Source organism: Rhea pennata, chromosome 3, assembly GCF_028389875.1.
Source record: "Rhea pennata isolate bPtePen1 chromosome 3, bPtePen1.pri, whole genome shotgun sequence".
Classification (NCBI taxonomy): domain Eukaryota; kingdom Metazoa; phylum Chordata; class Aves; order Rheiformes; family Rheidae; genus Rhea; species Rhea pennata.
The window spans coordinates 18,770,399-18,796,464 of record NC_084665.1 but is presented as its reverse complement, the minus strand read 5'-3'; the positions used below and the strand labels follow the sequence as shown (position 1 = coordinate 18,796,464).

General features: G+C 43.8%; 1 protein-coding gene across 1 annotated transcript in view; it reads right to left on the bottom strand.

Annotated features, from left to right (window-relative positions):
- GALNT14 (polypeptide N-acetylgalactosaminyltransferase 14) overlaps window positions 1–26,066 on the bottom strand; it is a 136,062-nt gene that overhangs the window by 39,137 nt on the left and 70,859 nt on the right. Inside the window, exon 3 of the mRNA XM_062571295.1 lies at window positions 7,751–7,849. Coding sequence (XP_062427279.1) covers window positions 7,751–7,849 — 99 coding nt within the window. The remainder of the gene's footprint in view (window positions 1–7,750; window positions 7,850–26,066) is intronic.

The following is a 26,066-nucleotide window of genomic DNA, read 5'->3' as shown; positions in this document are numbered from 1 at the left end:
GATCAGATTCTCTGCTGAATTACATTGAAAAGACAATGGTGAATTTTGTTTGTTGAACGGATTTAGCAGCCACTATGTACACGTGACGAAGTAGAATTTCACCCTACTACATTTTCATCATAAGACCAGGTCCTTCTTTTGTTCTTCTCAACATTTTGCTGAGATTCTTCTCAACATACCCAGCAGTAAGTATCAAATCTAATAATTCTATCTCTAAATAATTACCAGTTGAAAACTCATCCTGACATACGTAAAATTCAGAAAATGTTTGCAGAGGGAGGCTCAGGCCTTCTGTTTGCCAGTATTTTTTGGTCATCATCCAGAATAAGTTTCTTTTAGGAGGTGACTGATGGACATTGATCCATCTGTTTTTATGACCCTGTAATTCTCTCCATGGCAACATACTGGGATTTGCTAGGGAAAAAAAAAAAAAAAACAGAAGTCTTTGGGAACGTAATAAAGTGTCAAAGGAACCAGGGGTCACAATTATCAAAATCAGAACGAGAGTGAGGAGAGAAAACACCCGCCAAAACGAACTGCTTCAACAACCTAAAATGGCTAATTACATAGGAAGAGAGACATCACACCAAGAATAACCATAATGAGCTTTGATTACACTGCGGCTTTTGCATTTTATTCTTTCAAATACCCACCAGCTCTTTGAAATTCAAGAGTTCTCTTATGTTAACATCAAAAGGTAAAAGCGCACATTGGGCTGTATACTTAGTCACTGCGAGAGATGATTAGCAAATTAAAAAAAAAAAAGCCTAGGGTTTGAGCAAAAAAAAAAAAAAAAAAAGAAAAAGAAAAGAAAGAAAAAGAAAAAGAGAAAAGAAATAAAAAGATAGTCAGCACAAAGTGCTAATTATACAGTTTCTGAGCAACACCTGGCTTGTTTTGGCTCCTTTAATCAGACTTATTTCAGTTATGGCACAGACTCTATAAGGTGCCTGTATACTGCCTAAGGAACTAGGTACGTAGCTTTATTATTTCCCTTTTTCATACACACAAGGGAATGTCACACGGGGAAGGTACGAGTTGCTGACTGTCTGGGACATCATTTCTTGTACTTATAAGTAGTGGAAAATGAAATGCATGATATTCTACTCGCTAATTAACGATCTAAATATTTGATGTGGTATTCACAGCACTTGCATCAGGACTTTTGCCAAAGGTTGTTTTTTGGTTTGTCAGCAAGAGGTAAATAATTAAGTCTCCTTATTCCTGTTCTGAAGTCCCCAGCTGCAAATTTGAAGAATAAATAAACAAAGACTACTCAGCAGAGTAAACTGGATTGTCTCACCACCTGAGGGGCCTGTGCTGAAAAGGGTTCCTGACCGCATTTCTCAGAGACATTAATGGTTAACAGGTGACGACTCTTAAATCACCACAGCCTGCCTCAGAAAGAGAAAGGAAAGCGTGCTGGGGGCTCAGTATTTTAAGCTAGAAAGGAACAACACTATTAGGCAATGTGGAGACATGGAGTCAAAAAGCAGCCCTCTCCCTGATTCCACTGCCACCAGGATTCAAGTGTCTAAAGCCATATTGCAATCAGCCTCCCCAAGACATATCCACAGATGAGAAAAAGGGTAAGAAGGTGACTTAATGTGGGTGCAGCGTAAAAGGGGCAGAAGGATGGACTGCAAACCTTTACGTGATAGTAGCTCTTGTGCCAGGTGCCACGGAAAATCTGCTTTAATGCCTGTCCTCTGCAGCACAGCCAGTCCTGAAGGGAAAACCTTCACATGCCTGCTGTGACAGGGATGAAAAGCAGGTACCACTAGATACCACAGGCAAGCTGCCAGTCAGTGTCTTTGCAGGTTCACAGGCAGCCTCCTCCTCATATTGGTACTTTGCACTCAGGGACCTACCACAACCACCGACACAGGGGGCATAAGTAGGGGACAGAGCCTCAGCATGGTCCTCCACCTGAGCATTAACCCAGCTCTTCTGGAAATCCTGTCCCCTTTTGGTCCTCACATCTCCAACATGAGGCACTATTTCTCTTCTTTGTTTTTGTCATGGTAGCCAAAATAGGTGTATTGCTGCCAAACCTGTACAAGAGCCACAGTGCCTTTCTACTGCTGCTAGGACAGAACCCCAAATCATCAGAATCTGCTCACCCAGCAGCGGGGAACTTGGCCCTATGCAAACTGCCTGCTCTGGGAAGCTTAGGTGGAGAGAGACAGGGAGCTGGCAAGAGTCCCAACTCACTCCTCCCCACAATTCCTAATTTAGGGCTCCGATGCTTATATGTGGTCTTCTGAGCCTTTCCTTTTTTTCCCTTCTTTGCTTCTCACTTGCCATCAGTCTCCTTGAAGATCTGAAGCCAGGTACTCCCAAGGAGCTCAGACATGCACTTGGACAACCAAACACTGCCACTCCTCTCATCCAGCAGGCTGCCAAGCAGAAGTGTCTCACACACCCCTCTCCTGTTGAGCCTTTGTGAGTGCTGACTGGCCATAAAGCATCCAAAACTGCTACCAACCCTCTGGAGAAAGCCAAAACACAAAAGACCTGATGATCTGGAATTACAGCATTAATCTAGGTCTTTTGCATCTCTGTCTCCCTCCAACCCTGCTCCTTGCTTCAAGGGGAGGCAGCATTTCTCTTCCCTCCTGGTCACCAGGAATGGGTGCACAGGGCAAGGCTTGCTCCTTGCTGACTTTGAGAGGTTGCCACACCAGACCATAGAATCATAGAATCAGTAAGGTTGGAAGGGACCTCTGGAGATCATCTAGTCCAACCTCCACACTCAGCAGGGTCACCTAGAGCATGTTAGACAGGGTTGCATCCAGGCGGGCCTTGAAGATCTCCAGAGAAGGAGACTCCACAACCTCTCTGGGCAACCTGTGCCAGTGCTCCGTCACTCTCACAGGGAAGAAATTCCCCCTCACGGTCAGGCAGAACTGCCTGTGCTTCAATTACTGCCCATTGCCTCTTGTCCTGTCACATGGGACAACTGAAAAGAGTTTGTCCCCGTCGTCCCCTTGACACCCTCCCTTCAGGTACTTGTACACATTGATCAGATTCCCCCCTCAGTCTTCTCTTCCCCAGGCTCAACAGGCCCAGCTCTTGCAACTGTTCCCCATAGGGCAGGTGCTCCAGCCCTCTGATCATCTTTGTAGCCCTACGCTGGACTCTCTCCAGTAGCTCCATGTCTCTCTTGTACTGGGGAGCCCAGAACTGGACACAGTACTTGAGATGAGGCCTCCCCAGGGCTGAGGAGAGGGGCAGGATCACCTCCCTCCACCTGCTGGCAACACTCTTCCCAATGCACCCCAGGAGACCATTGGCCTTCTTGGCCACAAGGGCACATTGCTGGCTCATGGTCAACTTCTCATCCACCAGCACTCCCACGTCCTTCTCTGCAGAGCTGCTCTCCAGAAGGTCAGCCCCAGCCTGTACTGGTGCCTAGGGTTATTTCTCCCTAGGTGCAGGACCCTGCACTTGCCCTTGTTGAACCTCAGGAGGTTCCTCTCTGCCCAACTCTCCAGCCTGTCCAGGTCTCTCTGAATAGCAGCATAGCCCTCAGGTGTGTCAGCCACTCCTCCCACCTTGGTATCATCAGCAAACTTGCTGAGGAGGCACTCTGCCCCCTCATCCAGGTCATTGATGAGAAAGTTGAACAGGATGGGACCCAGTCCTGAGCCCTGGGGGACGCCACTAGCCACGTGCTTCCAACTAGACTCCACGCCACTGACGACGACCCTCTGAGCTCTGCCTTTCAGCCAGTACTCAATCCACCTCACTGTCCCCTCCTCTAACCCACACTTCCTGAGCTTCTCTAGGAGGATGTTATGAGAGACAGTGTCAAAAGCCTTGCTGAAGTTAAGGTACACAACGTCCACTGCTCTCCCCTCATCTACCCAGCCAGTCATTCCATCATAGAAGGCGATCAGATTAGCTAAGCAGGATTTCCCCTTGGTGAATCCATGCTGGCTACTCCTGATCACCTTCTTCTCCTCCATATATCTGGAGATGACATCCAGAAGGAGCTGTTCTATCACCTTACCAGGGATGGAGGTGAGACTGACCAACCTGTAGTTGCCTGGGTCTTCCTTCTTGCCCTTCTTGAAGAATTGAGTGACACTGGCTTTCTTCCAGTCCTCAGGCACCTCTCCAGTTCTCCAGGACCTTTCAAAGATGATGGAGAGTGGCCTGGCAACAACGTCTGCCAGCCTCCTCAGTACCTGTGGGTGCATCCCATCTGGGCCCATGGATTTGTGGATGTCTAGCCTGCCCAGAAGGTCTCTAATCCTATCCTCCTCAACCAAAGGAAAGTCTTCCCTTCTCCAGACTTTCTCCCTCATGTCCTGGCTGCAGGATTCGTGGGGGCTGCCCTTAGCAGTGAAGACTGAAGCAAAGAAGGTATTCAGTAATTCTGTCTTCTCTGTATCCCTTGTCACCAGGGTCCCGGCCCCGTTCAGTAGCGGGCCCACATTTTCCCTAGATCAAATCCTTAAAGTACCATTTCCATGCAGTGGAGGCTGCTTCTCTGCATGCAAGTGTGCTGATGCCTGCAGAGGAGGAATGGCAAAATAAAGAGGATAATACTCCCACAAGCAAGTGACGTAGCATGTGATGGTATCGTGATCCTCTTAACTACAGTGTGTTTCACGATGGTGAGGCACTATTACTTGTCACATTGAGAGCCTTAACACTCAGTGTGACCCTAGACGATAATGAATCCAGCTCCTTCACTGGCCTCACTGTTCTTTCCCCTCCAGTGACTGCTATGCCCTCCTGGACATACTTCAGCTCCCCCTGCAGAAGAGCCAGGTAGCTAGAGCTGGGGATTGAGATGGAATCCCTTCTTAAATTCAGGATAGCACAGGACAGAGAGAGAGGGAGGAGAAGAAACTAAAGGTTTCAGAAAAAAAAGTCTGTGTTCTTTATTCTCTCCTTCACTCCTGCCTTCTCTCCTTGGGTTATTTGTATGGTCCCATCCCCACACTGCTGGAGCACCTTACCATCTTTAATGAGCCTCAGAACATGAAATACATGCAACGGAACCACAATGAGATAACAAACTTGCCCAAGGTCATTCCAAAAGCAGATGGCATAAACAAGAATCCAATGACAGTCTCTTAACTGCCAGCGTAGTAAAAATTTTCTCAAGAGCCACTTTTCTCTTCATTTTCTCCTCCTTTCTGGCCCCTGTTACCCTTCTTTATTTCCCTTTTTTTCATGACACCCAGCCCCTACAACTTGGACACTTATGCCTATTCACATAGTTACACAGATATTTATAAATATGCTGACTACATCATTTGCAGAGATTCAGGTATTCAATTAATTTAATCCCCCCCACCTTTTCCCAGCCGGCAAACGGTGAGAGAAAAGATTGTGAAACTTTTTAATTAATTCATTATTCAACACAGTCCACTAGCTTTTCTCAGCAGTTCTGACAATGCAAATTGTTCATAAATGAGCCATCACAAACATTCACAATGTGACTTGTGTAATGGGTGCACTGCACAGGCCAGCAGCAGAAGCCATGTGTTGGCATCTCTATTTTATGGGCCATAGCACTTGCATCCACACCAAGAGCCAAATGCAGCATATTGAGTCTGCAACACAGCTCAGCCTTAGCACTCAGTGAAAATTAAAGTACTCAGGCAAAAATCAGTGAGTGGGGAGGAGCAGTATGCAGGACAGAAGCTGTGAGTGAAATCACAATCACCTAATAAATCAAATAAACACAAGGAACAAGAAAGGAAGCCATTTTCCATGCAGAGATCAAGAACTTCAGAAGACAATATCTCAGAGGAAGAAGGAAAAATTCTAGCTATCTTTATTTCTAACTGTGCCCTCACTGCAATGGACTGATCATATCTCTCTAACGAAGCCAGATATGAAGGATCTAGGCATAACAGGCAAGTCATGGTTCTAGTATCTCTCATATGGCAACACCACTCATGACTGTCTCTGCCAGGTCAGTCACATACTCAGTTATGGAGGAGAGAAGAGATTAAAGCCCATCATTGCACCTTACATGTGTTATGAACAATCTACAACTCAGCAGGACTGTGCTAGGCTTTGCCTTTGGATCGCCATTACAATGAATTTTGGAGGATGGCAAACCCACCCAAGGTATTGTAAATATAACAGAGAAGGTCCAGGATCAAGGAGATGGTACATAACATAAAGTGTCAGTGCAATGCACGTCTGAAATCCACACGCACTAAACAGAGAAAGCAAGGACAGATTATAAAGTAAGAAGTGAAGGAGATTGGATTGGGTGTGAAACCATAAAGCAAAGCAAGAATTCAATTTCAGGACTGTCAAATTCTCTTGTTAGCAATGAAAAAATTCACCTGGGAGAGGATGCTGTTCTCAGAAAAAGAGTCAATCGAGGTCACAAAGAGAATGGGGCACAGATGAAGTACTCACCAGCAAAAGTAAGTCTACCCCCAGGCAGCAACCCCATCTGATCAGGACTGATGATGGCAAGGGTCCCCCTGCAAAAGCTGTGGTTTAACTGACTAAATTTTCAGCAGGGTGCACTTGGGCTGCAATTGCAGGGTGCAATTGGACCTACATCAACACAGCTGAGGGATTTTCAGTGAGATTGTACTGGTTTTCTTCATCTGATCAGACAGTTTGAAGAAAGGTGCCTACACGTCCCCCACCTTATACAGGTTTGTCTATATCATGCAGCCAAAAATCCTGCTTCACAATGAGCACCCAGAACAGATACAACAAGAAGTGACAGGATCAAGGGTCTTGCTGTCCTTCAGGCAAGCAAAGATGGCCCCAGTATGCTCCTGTGGTTGGGCTGCTCCTGCATTGCACACTTTTTCTTTCTGAAGAGCAAATAAGAGCTGGCCATGGGCACATACAGGATCTTGGAACCTATTGCCTGACTCACTGCTAGCAAAGTCTTAACTAAATGAGCATAAAACATACCTGCAAAGCAGTTAATACTGTCACATAATGTCCAAGTTCCCTCAGCAGTACCCCTCCAGACAAGACATAGACAAACTGACCTCTCTGAAGGTGTGGAGGATACATCTTACGAAATCTTTCCACAAGAGAGCTTGTGGATTCAAGGCACATATTGGGATTAAATGCTGATTTAAAAAAAAAAAAAAAAAAAAAAAAAAAAAAAAAAACCTGCAGTGAAAAGAAAGCATTTACTGTATCTACTATAGCAAAACACAGCCAAGAACAAACCAACAAATGAAAGAATGGCCACATGCCCAGAGCTCTCCACAGTGTATCCCAAAGACCATAGAAACTGTCCTTGAAAATCTAGTTTGCGTGTGCAACATCAGAGCTCTCAATTATGAAGCCTTGCTGGCATTTGATGGGTCACTGGAGAAGCTCAAATAGCAATACTAGAGCAGCATCTGCAGAATAATAGCTGCCCCTAGACAACCAGGACAGAATACAGCTGAGCTCTGATACCCAGCTGAATTTACAAACTGTTATCCTAGACTCTGTCTAATCTTATGTCTTTCTCTCAAGAGTGTCCAGTGCTAGAGCCTGCAAAGGGAGCACGCTTACTCACTTTTATGAGCATTTTACTGTAAAATACTACCTCTTACAGACTTGTTTTCCTGCTAGTTTCACTTGAGACCATAGTTGTCGGGCTCAGTCATTTCACTGTGGTGGGCACACAGAGATTCTGCCTTTATTCATGAAAATCTCTAGCCCACTTACCCTTTAAAAGTGAAAACAAACAAACAAGTAAACAAACAAACAAACTTTTACAAATATATTCCGAAGAACGGAGAGCTCCTACCTTCGAATTGTTCTTAGCAAAGTAGACCTGGCCTCATTGTGGAAGGTAATGATGACGCTAGTTGGTGGGAGATCCGGACGATAGTGTAAAGTCATACACCTGAGGAGAGAGAAAGAAGAAAAGGTCATTCAAGAGCGGAAATTAAAAATGCAATCTCATTTCATTAACAAAAGCATTAGAAGTAGATGGTCCTCCAGCTAGTATTAAGGGTGAATTTTCCTGCATGAATCCTTTCTGATGGAAACCAGAAATCCAAGAATAAGTCACTAAGGATTAAAGCACAGAAAGAGGTTATTAGAAAGGGATGGGAATGTAGGTGTTCTCTTTCAATCCTTTTCTCCAACCACATTAGCTTCCCAATTAGCACCCTGTTGGAGTTATCAGCTTTCCACATCCATAGGAAGCAGGAAGAGAAAGGCATTCCCTCCTCACCATTATCCACTATCAATTGGTTGTCACCAATGCCATGTGGTGACATGATCCAACTTACAAATATGAGTTTCCCTTCCACCGTTAGATGTTGTAAGCTTAGAGTTTCCTTCGAAACTACAGCTCCTCTTTAGAAAAGCAAAGTTCATCAGGCTGTGAGTTTCTGGCCCAGCGTTAAGAAAATTACCCTCCTCTCCTGACTCTGTGCCTGACCCTGGCATGACCATAGGCAAATCAGCTTACCTCTCTGTGCCTATTTCTTCACTGTTCTGTATTTTATCTGTTCAAACTAAAGTCTCTTCAAAGCAGCATCTCCATTTCGTTAATGTTTACACAGCACTCAGCAGAATGGGAACCCATTGTCAAAGTACTGGGGATTCTGGGTACTACCATAACATAACAAACAATTCCTACTACATCAGTTCCACTGCTTAACCTCTCAGGATTTTAAGTTAACAACTGTGTAAAACCAGAAGTTGCTGAAAGGCAGAGCTCAGAGGGTCGTCATCAGTGGTGTGGAGTCTAGCTGGAAGCATGTGGCTAGTGGGGTCCCCCAGGGCTCAGGACTGGGTCCCATCCTGTTCAACTTTCTCATCAATGACCTGGATGAGGGGACAGAGTGCCTCCTCAGCAAGTTTGCTGATGATACCAAGGTGGGAGGAGTGGCTGACACACCAGAAGGCTGTGCTGCCATTCAGAGAGACCTGGACAGGCTGGAGAGTTGGGCAGAGAGGAACCTCCTGAGGTTCAACAAGGGCAAGTGCAGGGTCCTGCACCTAGGGAGAAATAACCCTAGGCACCAGTACAGGCTGGGGCTGACCTTCTGGAGAGCAGCTCTGCAGAGAAGGACGTGGGAGTGCTGGTGGATGAGAAGTTGACCATGAGCCAGCAATGTGCCCTTGTGGCCAAGAAGGCCAATGGTCTCCTGGGGTGCATTGGGAAGAGTGTTGCCAGCAGGTGGAGGGAGGTGATCCTGCCCCTCTCCTCAGCCCTGGGGAGGCCTCATCTCAAGTACTGTGTCCAGTTCTGGGCTCCCCAGTACAAGAGAGACATGGAGCTACTGGAGAGAGTCCAGCGTAGGGCTACAAAGATGATCAGAGGGGTGGAGCACCTGCCCTATGGGGAACAGTTGCAAGAGCTGGGCCTGTTGAGCCTGGGGAAGAGAAGACTGAGGGGGGAATCTGATCAATGTGTACAAGTACCTGAAGGGAGGGTGTCAAGGGGACGACGGGGACAAACTCTTTTCAGTTGTCCCATGTGACAGGACAAGAGGCAATAGGCGGAAATTGAAGCACAGGCAGTTCTGCCTGACCGTGAGGGGGAATTTCTTTCCTGTGAGAGTGAAAGAGCACTGGAACAGGTTGCCCAGAGAGGTTGTGGAGTCTCCTTCTCTGGAGATCTTCAAGGTCCACCTGGATGCAACCCTGTCTAACATGCTCTAGGTGATCCTGCTGAGCAGGGAGGTTGGACTAGATGATCTCCAGAGGTCCCTTCCAACCTTACTGATTCTATGATTCTATGAAACATTTTACCGATTTGTAAAGGCGATGGACTGAACAGAGCCTCCAAGTCTATCTATGGGGTAATCGCCTTCTCCTCTTCACCCAACACTGAAGTATATTCTCCGCTAAGCCTCTCCCACAAAGCCTGCAAGAGCTTTGTACTCAGATACCTAAGATTTTCCCTTTCATTCCCATCCATTTAATTCAAACTTTCAAAAGTTTTTACAAAAACGCTGAAAATAGTCAACCTCAAACAAGCAGAATAGCTATTAAAAGGCTCTTGATACTTTATATTGCCTATGGTGTCTTAAACTTTAGAGATCATTCTGATCAGCTTTATACTAGTTGGGATACTACATCCTTCAGAAAAGGTACATGAGCATAAATGAGATAAGAAATGAGACCTTGGCGCAAAAAAATGCATAGTCAAGGCTCTCGCAGCTGTAAGTAAATTGAAAGTATAATCTTAGGGTTACTGCTGAGAGAAAGTGTGGAGGTTCAGTAGGAATGGGTCTTGAAAGGGGCTGCCAAAAGACTTGTCCTGCAAGGACTTTCTTGTTTGGGCCAGAGATCAAGGCTCTTAATCCCAGCACTGGCCGGAAGAAAGCTTATACTCCTACAGATAGTGTTAGGGTTGAGAGAAGGAGAAAGGGTAGAGGAACTGTGGGAGTGGGTCTCAAAAAGGGCTGCTGAAGAAAAGCGTGCTGCCCACAGACCTGTCCTACAAGGAATTTCTCGTTGGGGACAGACATCAAGGCTCTTAATCCCAGAATTGGCTGGAAAAAAGCTTGTACTCTTAGGGTGAAGGTTGAGAGAAGGGGAAAGCACAGAGGCACCAAAGGAGTGGGTCTTGAAAGGGGCTGCCAAAGAAAGGCATGTGTGCTGCCAAGAGACCTGTCCTGCAAGGACTTTCTTGTCTACATGGTTTATTAGTAGATGTAAAAAGTGCCATTCAATTCCAGCTTTCAGCTTTCTTTCTCTGACTTCCTAAAGCAACCATTTCTGTAGCTTGGTCGCTAGGTAAGTGCTTCTGAATTGTTTGTTTCCTTATTCATTCTGCTTTCATGACATAGCCTGACAGAACAGAAAAGGGTATTTAAGTAGTGTTCAGAACATTCTTTAGACGATCAAGACAGCAATTGTAACCACAGCCACCTATTGCCTTCCTTCCCAGGTTAAGTCTTCATAGCTGTTTTAATTACTTTGACTTTTAGCTGATGAAATTCACAGTTTTCTAAGAGCAATGCTACCATACAGCTGCTCAGGAAGTCTGCATACATCTCTTCCATCTTACTGATCTTTCTAGGTCCTTTTAGGCCCTGCAGTAACTTTAAGATGACATACCTGTATCAGGAGTACACATAACACCCAATGCAGTGAGCTCTGAATCACAGCAATTGTACTTATTTCTGCCCACATACCACTTGTACACTCCTCTCCGACTGCCCAAATGCTTCCAATACATTGCTCAAATGAAGCAGGAAATGGAATCAGGCAATTACTTTTTCAGCAAACCATAAACCCATTCCCCCAAACTCTAGACCACAGTTTCTGCAAGGCTAAGTCAAAAACTGACAAGAAAATTGAGTGGGGTAGGGGTAGGAGAAAGGAAATACAAGTCACCAAATATTGCAGTTTGATATTATCAGTAGAGAATGTTACACTCAGAAACGCTAAAATGTTTGAGGTTTTTTTATTGAAGTTTTTCATCTTTTCACTTGAAATTACTTTGCTGTTTGTTCACAAAGTGACCTAAATTAAAGGTAAAAAGAGTACACAGTGGGTTAAATTTTTCCAGAAATGAGATGACATCTTGGGTGAAAGAGAGTATTTGCAAGCTCATACTAAATTACATGCCATTTTCTTTCATTGTTTCACTCAAAACCTTTTCTAAATTCTGTCTCTGCTTGACCAAACCAAACTTCCCATTGCCACTCATCTTTTAGCATAGTCACCAGTGCAAAAAATTCATTATTCAGCCAATTCTAATTCTATATACATCCTCAAAGGACCCCAAAGGTGCATGACCAGTCAGCCTGCAGAATAAAATTTGATGACATTGGCCCACGTGGTAATACCCTCATTCATCAAAGTTACATTTCAGGGATGCTAAAAGGCAGAGAGTTTCTGAATTACCAAACAGCACCAGGTTATGTCCAAAGTTACCAATCTGGGTCACTGTGGCTGCTTGCGTCTTTCAGCAATGCACTTAAACTGAACTTTCCCAGTTTGATTGCACAAGAAACAAACTGTTGCTGTTGTGTGCTGTGCACAGGCTCAGCTCTTGCTTGCTTTTCAAAGCAGCAGTGATGGACTATGATTGCTCTGTGCTATTTATATACAATTACCTCCTAACTGCTCCCAGATGTGTGTCCTTCCACCCACTTTAAGCATGGCATCAAGAGGGGTTCTGGGTAACAAACAAGGGAAGCTATTCTTGGCAAAAGAATGAAAAAGGCTGAAAAATATTAAGTCATAAATACTTCATTTACATTATTACAACAGCTAATAAGCAATGCCACAATGTACGCATGATGTACTACCCACAAGTGGGGATATCAGGGATACTGCACACTGGCTGAGCCTGCTGGCGATAATTAAGACTCCTTGTATTTGACAATACCTTGTCTTAAAAACTCCAGTTGTTGCAGCAGCAGATGAATATGCCCTCGATCAATCTAATCAGAAAGTGTGCATACACTGGAAATTCTGAAATGTCCAATACAAACACCTCCAAAGCTTTGTCACTGGCTCTGCAACTTGCCCCTGACTTCCAGGTAATGAAGCTTGTAACATCTTAAAGATGGGACTGATCACTGTGCTACAGCTATTGAGTGGGGAAGGAGCGCTCCTGCTTGGATTCAACAGCATTCATAATCTCACTTTGCATTTATGCATATAACTAGACCACCTTGGGAGTCACCTCTCCAGCTACCAACTGCCAAAGTAACTCAAACTAAGGCTGAGACTGCCAGATGGGTCCCACTCTCCAAAGCAAGAGAGGCACCTCCAAGGAGAAGGTGCTGTACCTGAAGAGGTGCTTCCAAGGCAGGAGAGCAAACCATCCTTTGAAAGCACTTTTGTGTCCCTGAAGTGAGGTTTGTTCCAGTGCTTGGGGAGCAGCATATGTGATGCTTAATACTGCCCTTACATGGGATTTTACATGTGGGCCAATCCATTAGGAGCCTCCCAAACTATGGCCAAAAGGAGAAGGCTGCTAAGTGCATGAGGAAGTTAGTCAAAGGAGGAGTGAAAATAAATAAATAAATAAATACTACTGAGTTTCCTCCAGCTGGTTCCTTTACCCCCCACCCCCCATCCCGCCAGTGTAACTGTAGCTAAACATCCTGGCTTCTGAGAAGGCAGATTTCAGTTTAAGTTGTTGATTACAAGTGTTTTTTTGGCACTTGCTTGGGCAATAAAAACCACAGCTTGGAAAAGCATTAAATCCAGCATGTCCAGAATTATTCTGTGTGACAATTACATCTGGGGTAATTTCAATTTAATACCTCACTGCAAGTGAAAATTGCAGCATGCAGCCCTAAAATTGCTGTAATAATGAAAATAAACCCACTAAGAGCTGCCTGAACTACCTCAGGCTGTCACTGGATAAATGTTTTGTGCTGCTTATGATATTTCATAGGTCATCCAATTGCCAACAAGAAGAAAAAAATAGTATTTTCAGGAAACTAGTAAGAAGTTGAGGATTGTTTTTTAGATTCTTTCAAAATAAAAAAAGATAGGGAATAAGTGCTTGGCTTATACTTGCAGTATATTGAAGCTCAAAGGCTGAAGTCATTTAAAGTTGCATGCTTTGAAATGTTGCAACAGGACTGTGGAGTAATATTAGAGAAACAAGTGGTAGTCTGAACGCTATGCCAGGCTGAACTGCCTGGAAACGTGGGCTGCTCAGCCAGCTCCGAGCAGCTGGGGACCCATGACAAGTCAGATTTTTAGGCCGGCTAGCCTAGCCTCTCAGACAGAGCATTCAGCCAGAGACACAATTAGTTTTCCCTCCCAGAACTCAAGAAGTCAGCGTTTCGTTTAATAGGAAGTTTCTCTTCTCTGCTTTAGGTTACCTTCCATTCCATCTCCAAGCACTTCTAAGATCAGGAGGCTGCTTATGAAAAAGACATTTAGGCTTGCACTAAACTAGCACACGGGGGGGCGGGGGGACACATGAGGGACAAACAGTATCTCAGCCTGCAAAGAAAGGCTTGGATTGACAACTGCACTCTTCTCCCCTTCCACACACACACTCCTACTCCCCTCACTACTGAGTAGCAGATATTCAGACTAGAGCTTTGAATGGGGTCCAAGAACTCCAAGCAAAAAAAACGATGTAACCATTTCATTCTTTGCAACTGGTTGCTGCTACAGATATCTGAGTCCCACAACTTGGAATTCACGCTCCTCAGGAATTGTAGACCCTTGGTTTTCCCTAAGGATTTGGCGGGAGTTGAGCCCTCAGCTTCTGCTGCAGACACCTTGGAAATCACCCCTTGAAAATCCCAGCCTAAATTGGCTGTTCACCTTACTTCCTTCAGGGTGGAATGAGCAGCACATATCATTTCCATATTCTCCATCTGCCATTAATAGCTCAGGAATAAATTGTTGCTCACCCATTTGAAGAGACAGGGAGTAGAGAGTGTCTTGCACTCATCATACAATGCAGGGGATCCTCTCTGTCCCATGCAATGATTGTGAGAGGGCTTACACGCACATGGTAGGTCTTCCAGCACTATAAAGTTCAATGATCCACTCTCTCTTCTATGTTTTCTTCTGTCTGGTGTACAGAAATAGGGCAGCGTAGCTTTAAATAGTTGTGAGCATGGTGGGTTTATGTTTTGAAAGCCATCGGAGAACAGCAGGTATATAAATAGGCCTTGAACATTCTAATATAGCTGAGAAGCAATTTGAGACCCAGCCATGCTCAATTGCTTTCTCCATTAAAAAACAAAACATCCTGTATGTCAAGAGAAAGAATCACAATGGCCTCTTGCAAAGTCCTAAACCTTGCACAGTTCAAGATCTGAGTGCACATTAATGTCTTTTACATCTCAAAAGTCTTCCACTCTGAAGACCTATTCTTGGTTCTTTGCAACCTTCATGCTACTGAACAGAGGCTGGGTAACACAACCCCATCGCCTCCTCAGACAGCCACCCCTGTACCCCTAGCAGTTCTTCTGATGGAGGCAACAAATGACAGATTCCCAGGCCACTTCAACTGGCTTTACACTTAAAATAGCAGGCTTTACTCCTAACGCCCCTTAACACAGAAAAGCTTATCTTAGAAACACCACTAAATAGCACAGTGGTAAAGACTAACAGTAACAGAGACAGACCCTGTTCCTTAGCCTCTTCTGGTCCATTTCCAGACTCAAAAAGAGTATGTTTTTTTCCACAACATCTGCTATTCCCATCTCCATTTACCCAGAGAGCTGCACTGTGTTTTCCAAGCCTCTGCGCATTTATGGAGAAACACTAAAACTTACTCCTCATGCTCACTCTCCTGCGTCTTGTTAACTTTCTTTAAAACATTATTATCCTCTTCCCCCTCCCCAAACCCCCTTCGTCAGGCTTCTGCTCATTATTCTTTTCTGCTTCAACAGCAATCACTTGCCAGCAGCTCTGCTTTGAATTTTTAACATTTTCCATGCAGTCCAGATTCTCCCTCACACAGCTAGCGACTTGCAAAGCATTCTCCGCACGTTTATTTTGAATAGTCAGCCTCATCAGATGGAGCTACACCTTCTTTCAACTCTCTGCTGGTTCCTCTCTTCTCTCTTTTGCTTAGGAACACATAGGGCTGAATACTTCAGTCACTGCACCTAAACCAGAACACTTGGGTTTATCTCCACCCTTTGGCCATATTTGTCCCTCTCGCGCCAGCCCAAAGGACAGGTACTTGCCGTCAGAAATACTGCATGTTCATATCACAGCTTTTCCATCACCAATGGACAAACCTACAAATGTTTCAGGGTTAGGCTTCAGATGACTTTCCTCAAGGTCTGGCTAATTCTCATAGCTTTGTTACATCTTTGCTCAAGAGAGCTATCAAGGGTCACACAACAATGTAAATGCCATGAGCTGCATATTACAGATTCGGACACTCCACTAGAAGCAGAAAAATACTTGGAGGAGAAATCGATAACATATAAACTTTTAGCTTGAAGAAAAACTGAACTAAATTACACAAAACTCCACCATAACTTCAAAGAAGAGTTAATACTCAAAGCTCCCAACTCACGTACATACTGTAAAAAGACCTTGCCCACCTGGTACACACCCCTGAAGGGATTCAGCCAGTCAACAACCACCATCACCCAGGTCTTCCTATTCTGCATCCAATATCTGATCAGTCTGATCTGATCAGACATCACAGCAGCTAAAGGGGAGGAGAAAGACCAGAGACATTAACAAACATATCAGCACCTTATTAAACAGATGCGAGTCAGGCTGGTTCTAGAAACAGGTAGGAATCCAGGAAAGAAAGATAAGAAGAGCTCCCCCCTCTTTTTTTTTAAAAAAAAAAAAAAAAAAAAAAAAAAAAGTCAGCCCTCTCCAGACTAAGTGACTTCACCTAACAATTGTAGCAGGGTGTCCTTAGTGTATTCACTGTAATTCTTCTCTGCAGGACCCAAGAGGAAATGGAAGGAACAAGTCTTCACAAACAACTAGGTGTGAAAAATGACTCCCTTAAAGGAAAATGAAGATTACTGCCCTAGGGAAGAAGAAGGTGACCCACTGTAGCAAAGCAAACAGCCATGAGAAGCAAGGGATTAGAGCCCTAGCTTCTCTGCCATGAACAATACTGAATTTGCCTTACACTCACATATCTGCAGGGACAGGAGGACATGCAGGCAGGTTTGTAACACCTCTCGGGACAACCTGTTAGGATTGTGTTAGGATAGCCTTTAGCCAATGGGAAACCATTTCCCAGTGTTATACTAAATTTTGTCTTCTACTTCAAGAAAAATTACATGTAACTTCCACAAAAACACTGTAAAAATTCAGAGCCCTGGCCATTTGGGGATTTGGATATATCCAGGATAACATTTGCCAACTTACATGAAAGGTAGTGCATTCTCAGAGTTTACTGCCAGATAGGACCATGCATTATCTTCTCTGACCTCTGGGTAATAAGGCTCGTTGCATTTTTTCCAGTTATGCACACATTGAGCCTAGTAACCCGTGTCCAGCTGAAGGTTACCTTCCAAAAAACATCACTCTGTGCCCTCAAGAAACGGAAAATTCAAGAGATACTTTTAATGTTACAGTCAATGTCAGATACATTAGGCAGTATAAACATCATACTACAATTCATTATTTGCACACAATACAGGTACATACATAATGTCTGCATGGCTTTCTTCACACCCCATCACTACCCTCTGTTCTTGGCTCTCCCCAAACATTCCTTCCAGCACACTTTGACAATATTTTGTCATCCAGCTTTGAGATCTTCAAAATTCTACTTCATCCTCCCAAGATATGCCAGCATCATCTTCTCCTATGGGTACATTTTGCACCCATCATTCAGGAAGATTAATAGTGAGACTGCTAGCAAGACGGCTGTTCATGGCCTGACATAAAGAAAGCTTTACAATAACTTGGAAATCAACATGAAAAATGCAGCACCTACTCTGTGCTTGCTGGATAACCAAGTCTTGCCTCAGAAAATGAAGCCAGAGCCATGCCAAACTGTAAAATTAATCAACTAATTTAGATCCAGGGTCTCAAAGTCAGACAAATTCAGGCAGCTGCAACACTCTGAAACCCCTGTCTATAGCAGTGTGAAATTGCCAAAGAAAGAAAGAAAGAGAACAGATGAGAGAAAAAACATTGGGGATATTACATGCAATGCAACTCCTATGGAATTCTGTATATGCAAGATGTGTCCACAGTCACAGCATGGCCAGTGAGCACAACTGAGAGCAAAGAGGTAGTGAAAAATCATAGTATCTTTTCTCCTTCACAGTTTGCTTATCCAGTGTCTCTGGAAGGCCAGGCACTGTCTGGCTGGAGATCTCCAGTGTCAACACACAGCATATGCACTGACTGGCATGTTGGGCTGTGCAGCAGGTTGGCTGTTGACAGTGAGCCGGCTGTAAAGTCCTGTGCTCAAGGTCAGGTTTCAGGCAAGCTAGCCTTCACCAGGCTTATCAGAGCAGGCCTGCATAACACGGATCTGCAAGCACATAGCGCTGTCTCTCAGCTCAGTTTTAATTCATTCTCCTCCTTTTGGGGCTGCTGAATGAGAATATGAAGACTCACCTAGAAAGCTCTGAATTTTCTGCCGTAATGCCAAAAGCTTTAATACTGACTGCTCCATCACGATGCACCAGAATGAGTGTAAATGTCACTGATCAGAGCAGACACACAAACTTCAGGGTATAATAACAACAACAGAGGTTGAGAGGAATGTCACCAGGATACAGAAACCCTTGCTTTTATACTACTCATCCAAATCCACCTCAGACTAGTCATGACTTGAAGCAAGTTGGTGCCAACTGCCAGGGTAGCACTAGACTGAGGGAAGACGCGCATTCAAGTGAGGATCAGAAAACAGCAAAAGGTCTAGAGTGGAGAGGCACTGGGAAAAAAAAATAAAATAAAATAAAATCAACCGAAACACAGACAGCTCTAGAAAGCAGCCATGCAGCCAACTGGTTTGGCTGTATATCCCACAGCATACATGCGGAAGCCCACACCTCTCCCCTCCCCAGCACGAGCCGGTATAAAAATACGAGAAAATGGGCAAAAGAGAATAACCCTCCTGAGGCTGGAAGATGGAGTAGATGAAGAGGTCTTTTCAGTTTCTGCAGTTCTCTTAAGTAGGTGTGTATGATACTGACAGCTAGTGCCTGCTTAAAGTCTAGCAGCTACAGGACCAGCAAGGGACCAGAGCTGCCCAGACGGCCACCCATTACCATGCACAAAAGGGCGGGGACCTAGAAATGAGAACTTTGGGTTTAATTCAACTGCAGTTTGACCCAGAAGGAAATTTTTTCTATATAGCTTCTGGAAATTTAAATAGTGCTATATTTAGCCAGTGCACAATTAGTATTTCCTCTAACATACTGCCTCTTCCAATCTATCTTTTCCTTCCCTTCTTTTTCTCTGCAAGATAGTTATCTAAAAAATTAATCAAACAGCTAAATTTGAAGAAAGGGGAAAATGCAGGAAGGAAAAAATAAGCGTCTTTGCACATGATGTGCTGCTGCCTGTGAACCTCAAAACTGACAAGATCATACACTTATAATTTATTAAAAATTCACTGGATCGTTGTCTTTGGAAAAGGGGAAGAAAAAAGGAACCTATTAAAAAGGAAGGAGAGAATAGCATGACTGCATTTAAAATAAGTTAAACCAGATTGTGTGTCTTGATTTTCAAAGCAGCTTATGAATAATTCAGACTTCTAGAGTCCTCCACACAGATTCAGGGTCTGTCTTGCTTCTTCATCCCCCCTCCCCCACACACACACCTTCTTTTTTTCAGAATTGAGGCAAAAGAAAAAAGGAATCAACAAAAAAAATGCTTTGCTTTCAGCAGAATTTTAAACAGCAGCCAAATTTCTCAAGTCAATTTTACTGTGAGATCAGAACTGACATCAAGGGTTTTCAACTGTGGTGAAAGTAAAAGCAAAATCCAGCCACTTGTCCCTTCCTGGAAAGCCACCAATCCTTATATTAAGATTTTTAAAAACTAGGATCACCTCAAATTCCACTCAATTATGACAGAAATATTTCTGCAAAGATTCATTATGGAGACTGATTTTTAACCGTAGCTTTCTGACACCACATGGCAAATGAAACTAGAGGTGGTCTTCATTCCCACATCATCTCCTTAGTCATAACTGAAGTAATACAAATACACCTCCATTCCATGACAACTCAAAACCACTTAAGTTGGCAGGAGTCTGCAGTGCTTACAGCAAAGATCTGACCAAAGGAACCCAAAATATTGCCTGTGATCATCCTTTTTCTGCCCTTAATGGAGTACAGGCACTTGAAGGTGCTGCGTAGCTTAAAGAGTAAGAGTTTGATGGAAGAATCAGATCAAATCATGGCCTTAATTGTCAATAGCAGTGAACCTTGGAGAAATAGTTCCATTGCTTACTAATACTCAAGTTCGATTTCCACCTAGGCAAATATATTCAATCAATAGAAACTCTGAGATAAGCACAAAATTCAAAAAAATAACTTTATTCTGTCAGAATTACTTGAAGCAAGTTATCAAAGTAATTGATGGCATGTAATAACAATACAACTAGTAATCAATACATTATGGCAGTCAAAGGCATAGGATAATTCTAACAGTGATCAATGGCACCCCAGGAATGCTAAAGCACTTAGTGATAAAGCGATACCCATTCTCTGCAATAACCAGAAAGCGCCAGGACAGTTTAGCTAGGTGCTGTGCTGCACTGCTCACTTGCTCTCAGTGAAGGGCACCAAAACAAACCATATCTTATCTAAAAAGAGGATGCTCTGTGCCTATTGCATGAAAGGACACACTTGGAATTCAAAATGGAGACCCACTATTTTTTGTCTGCTGGCTGTCTGGGATGTCTCAAAACAGTGAAAGGTTACAAGCTTCAGGGTAACCTCAATGGCAAACGTGCTGGCTCTCCCAGTGGGCTAATCCTGTGATCCTGATCACAGGTTCTGTGAATGGCATTGAGGGAGCTACTCGAACTGACAGCTGTTAACATACCTGTGCAGAGGGCCACGGCTGAGACTCGTGTTGTTATCAGCACATCTGCTTCCAGCTGAACAGATTAATGAACAACATGAGCACAATCTGCCGTTTAGCAGTGTTCGACTGCCCTTCCTCAGAGCCTTAAATAAAAGGCTGTTTTATTTAAATTAGGCCCTTGACACAACAGATCTAAGACTGCTGCCTAAGGCATCTTCAGAAAACGTCAGTGCCTTTGAAACTTGCCGGCAGACTGATTGTGCACTTTGAGGAACCACTGCTGTTCCTCAAGAGCCGAAGCACTTCTCCTGCATGGGTGACCAGCTTCAGAACAACAGGTTCACCACTACTGTAGGTGCTTTTTGCTTCTGAAAGATGATCATAGACCTTAATATCTCTTTACAGCCGTAAGCCCGTCTACCAGAATAACCACTACAGCTGGACTAAATTTTCCCACCCAACTCTCCGCAGATTCCAGTACTCTAAAATGCATCACAGAATCACTTCCACTTCACAGCATTATTTGTTCCATTGAAAGTCCAAGATAATTTTTTCATTTGATATTTGAAATTACTTGCTTTTAAATACCTCCTGTCATTTTTAGATGATTAAAAGTGTCAAAACCATTTGAGATCTAAGTGAAAGCTTTTTCTTTTCAGAATAAGATAAACATCCCTTTGGCCTTACTTTTTTTTTTTTTTTTTTTTTTTTTTAATGTTTTTACTTTCAGATTCACTAGATGTTTTGCTTTTGGTTATCCTAAAATTGTTAACTCCTGATTTTTCTTTTCTTAAACAGCTGAAGAAATGAGAGATAAGATATCCACACAGCTCTGCTGAGCCTGTCCACCAGAACGTTACCCAAATTCGAATTTCACAAAATTAGCAGTGACAATATTATTGCAAACCAGAAGTTTGAAAACACTGCAACAAAGTCACCCAGAGAGTATCATCCTCCCGCTAAAACTGAGGTCTAGCGCAGGGTAATCCACTCCTCCTTGGGGCCTCAGAAGCCTTCCTAGCTGCTCTCCTCTTTCCTCCCAAATCCCAGGTGCTGGAAGTGCCCCAGCAACTCACAGTATATTATCTAGCTCTGACAGGTGATTTTGGGGGTTGGGACGGGGCAGTGGGGAGAAGGAAGGAAGTTCTGTGATTTTTTCATGGAAAAGTAGCAAAAGTCTCAACATACGACCTCTCCTCCATGGCACCAAACAAATCTGTGGTCAGATGTCCACCCTTGGCATGGCTGCTGGCCGTCAGCCCACCAGCCCACTCAGTCTCCTTTTCAAGCTTCAGCCCTCTCTAACAAAAGCAGCAGTGACCATGCCCAGACCCTGTCACCTTGAAATGGAGCAGTGCCTCCTTAGGGCACAGCGTCTGGCAGGGCACCGTCTTTTATTAAATTCCTGGCTGTCTTTCCACCTTCACATGAGGCACATGCAGAAGGATCACTGCACCACAAACAAATTTCTGGGAAAAAAAGCTTTTATCTTCAGGTGAATGTGCCATAGAAGAGGCCAATTAACTGAGGTTCTGTTTTTAACAAAGGTTAATATTTTATCACATCTTCTGCCTTGGGGAATAATTAGCCTTGGCAATATCAGCTCTGTCACTTCCCAAGGGGCTGAACAAGCAATTAGATTCTGGAGACACACATGTGGTAATTGAAGGAAAGACGGCCGGCACCTGAACTTTAGGCTAACAGTATATCTAACCAGTGGTTACTTCTCCAATACAATCTAACTTGCAGTAGAAAAGTAATAGAGGCAGAATCCTGCTCCAAGGGCAGCAGAGCTTACATATTCTTTTCTTTCTATTTTATGCTATCAGTTACAGGGGACACCTTAAATCAAGGCACCGAGATTCAACCAAAGGCTTCACTGCCACATATACAGCACCTAAGCATCAATTCATTGTTTCTACAATACCCTGGCCGTGGCCTCTCCAGCCAGGTCACTCCACTCTGGCACATGACCTCAACCTCCCGCAGACGTCTAATTATAAAATTCATCTTGCTCCACAGGAAAAGAGGAGGAATTTTCTTTTTTTTTTTCTCCCTCCCCCCTCCCCCCGCCTTTTTTCCCCTCTCTCTTCCTCATGTTCTCCTTCAAGGGTGATTTTGTACCTGAGACCTGCATCACTCAAAGGAACTACTTTGTGTCTCTCAAACTCAGGCCTACCAAGGCTCTGCAAAACCTCACACAATCCAGGCTGCTGAGCCCCATTCCACTACCTGCACCTTTTAGCTAAGAACACAGCTCAGGAATAGTTTTTGCTTGCTGCACAGACAGGTGCTATAACTTACACTCCTAACACACCTCTTACCCAGTTTCAAAAATAACTAGCTTTGCCCTCCAGAAAAACAATTAGCACAGCCACTTAACTGACACTTTGTCATACATTCAAAATATTGGTCTATATATTTCCATCAGATTCTCTCATATGATAATTCACTCCTAAGCTTCTCCCCCAAACACCCATATCCTTTTCACTGAAGAAAAAGAAAGGAGAGAGAAAGTAGGGGAAACAGGACTCTGCAAATACTCCACAGCATAACATCCTTGTTTGCCATTTCCCCATTGCATTTGTGGTCAAGACCTAACCAAACCTGCTTTTGCTTTTGAACAAACACCTACCACATTTCCCCTGCTGCCCCAGCACCGCTTTCCAGTACATTTTTCCTTCTCTTACTCTCCAATGATTTAAAGTCACTTAGCCTACCTTTCTCTAGACAGCCTCTTAAGATATAAAAATGCAGCTTCTCCCAGCGGTTTAAATTCTGTTCGCCTTTGTGACCATGTGCATCCAAATATAGAGCCCACTGATGATAGTGCACAATTTGCAACTTGAAATCCATTGGGCTATGACTAAAAAATCTGAATGCAGCAATTTCACTGCTAGGGTAAAGAAGACATAGCATCACTGAAGGAAACTGAGTAGCAATCTTTCTGCTGTAATGAAGTTAGCCTGATAATAACACTTTCTCTTCATCTCTTCCTAGAAATTGCTTGTTGACTGATTGACCAGCCAGCTAGCATCTCTAGTTCCAGGAAGTGATCAGGCAGTATTTGGAAGTCAGACTGGCATCCTAGACTGCCTCAGATATCACAATAAAAGTTGGGTTTGGATCTCAGTACTTTGAAGTCCACCTCTCCTCCTCTTGGAGTTCTGCACTAGTTATGCTGAGCAGTTTATAAGTTGGTGAGGCCAGGGGAATACATTTATTTCCAGGACTAACGCAGGCAGACTGGGGCAGAAGCTCCATCGTGTTTGAAAAGAGAAGAATAGGATTTTATGGACAAATGGCACTTAGGGATGATGGTCTGGCCAGTAGTGGCGGCCAGGGTCCAGCCCCCAGCCAGTCTCAGGCAGCTATCCAAGGGGAAACGTGACCTCTCTCAGTGCTCCCATGCAAGGCAAGCCCACCATAATCCCAGTTTGTACAGCCCCTTTTCATCACACTTTCCTCTCCCTCTCCCCTCACAAGCTCTAATTAAGGGAAAAAAAAAAAGAAAAAAAAAAGGAACATTTCAAAACAGGGCATTAAATAGGAAAAGATATTTGAAAAAGATCTTTGCAACTATAAAGTTTGGTCTCAGAAGCCATCAGGTGTAGCAGGTCTGCTCCTCAAGCCCTCCACCTCCCAGCAAGCTGCCCCATGGACCACCATACAACAAACTGGGGCAGCATACATCACATACTGTCACTTGTCAGAAGACCACAGCCATTCCCATGATGGTGGCTTGAACGCACCAGATTTCTCAGGACTGTGCATTTCTAGCCCAAGTTGTAGGCCATGGATTACAAAAAAGACCTGTCATGCTTATTGTGTGAGCCTTCCAGAAGCAGTATGTGCAACTATCAGAAAAAGGCATTTTACTGACAACTTTACTGGCTGTCCCCACATCTGGGCAAGACATCAGTGAAAGCTGAGTCTTCAAACACCAGGCATTTCAAAGCATTTCAGTCAAGGTTTGATCCTAAGTAGTTTTGATATACCAAAATAAAAGCACTTAGATCATTCTCAAGAAACCAGAGAGGCTGAGACCAGGTTTTGATTTCTCTGACACCAGTGTGAAAATGGATAATCCTCCCATGATGCCAGTGAGGCTAACCCAGTTTACAACAATCCTAAATGCGATTAAGCCCTACATGATATTTAAGGATGCCGCTTAGAGTACTACATCTGTTTGTAACTGCAAGTGGGACCTAACTCATGGCAGGGGCATCTAGTTCCATATTTAGGCTCAATTCTCAGCCCAGTCATCAGACCCCGGCCCTCTACTCATTCATCCTGGTTGTACCTCAGGCTACACCTTTCAGGGAGCACCACCAGGTCAATTTGAATAAAAGCAGAAGAACAAGAAATAGTAGTTCCTTGCAGCACTGAAACGTTCAATGAATATTTTTCTCCAGCTGTGTATTTCATCTATTGATTGTGTTAAAAATTTTATATATACTGTTTGTGAAGAGGCTGGAAGCAATGATATCTCAGCACTGGAACCTTCGCACACCAAAAAAATAAGTTGAATATCTGGCTTGCTCTTTTGGCCCAGGAACCTCTTGGGAGCAGAATACCCAGGTTAGGGCCAGGCTGAAAGCATTATGCTGAACAGGTTACTTCCACGTCACTGACTAGGGACAAGGGATTTGTTCCTGAGTTTTTTTGTTTTTGTTTTTTCCCCTCCAAGCCTTAGAGGACAGAATAATTTAGAAGTTCAATTCAAATTTGAAACAAGGAGTCAAAGTCATTTTTTTTCTAACTGGTTTTCAATCTTCTCTGAGCAGAGGTCTAGATAGAGTAGAGCAAGATTTAGTCACAACTTTCCTCCTTTCCATAAAGAAAAGCAAAACAGATGGTCATGTTCAGTCTTCCAGTGAATTCAGGCATCCCTAAATTATTGGTCCTGTTCTCTCAAAGAAATGTACATAAACGTGGAACCTAGAAAGTGATTTAGGATTCAGAGAAGTGTGAACGAAAAGAATGGGGAATTGTGTGCACAGTTTATTCTGAAATACCAAGGATTCCAAGAACTGCATGGTAACATAGGGAGAACTTAGGGTTCCTGCTCACAGCTCAGCTATAAAGGCTTTCTCTTTTGATGTTCCAGACTGAAAAACAGCTGTGGCCAGCTGACAACACAAGACTGCATCTTTACTGCTGTCTTGGCTGGATGCCATCACGTCTCACACTGGTTACGTTGCAGGGGATGCATGATGGGAAGGAGGGCATGAAACAGCTGCAGAACTTGAGCAGTATGAAAAGTTTATACTGAAAAGCCGTAGAGACGGCATCATAAGCTAAGCAACCTCACCTCTGATAAAGCCTTGCCATGTCAGTCCGAATTCATGAATGCAGTAGTCAACTGCATTGTTCTTACATGGCCAGCTGAAGAGAGAAGAAAAGAATAGCTTTAAGCTTCTCTCTTTCCTGCTGTCCCACCAAAAAAATGAACCGAAGCTGCCAACTCTTTGAATGTTGGCCAGGCAGCAGCACAGATGTTCACTTGATGATTGTATGCACAAAGGCCTCCAGGTCTCCCAGTCACATCTCCAGTTCTTCATTAATGCTACTGCACATTATAGAAACACAGATTTGGTATTGGCATAATTACAAATTCTGCAGCATGGCCAGAAAAGAAGTGACACACTAGGGATGCACTTACAGAAAAGCTGGGTGCAAAG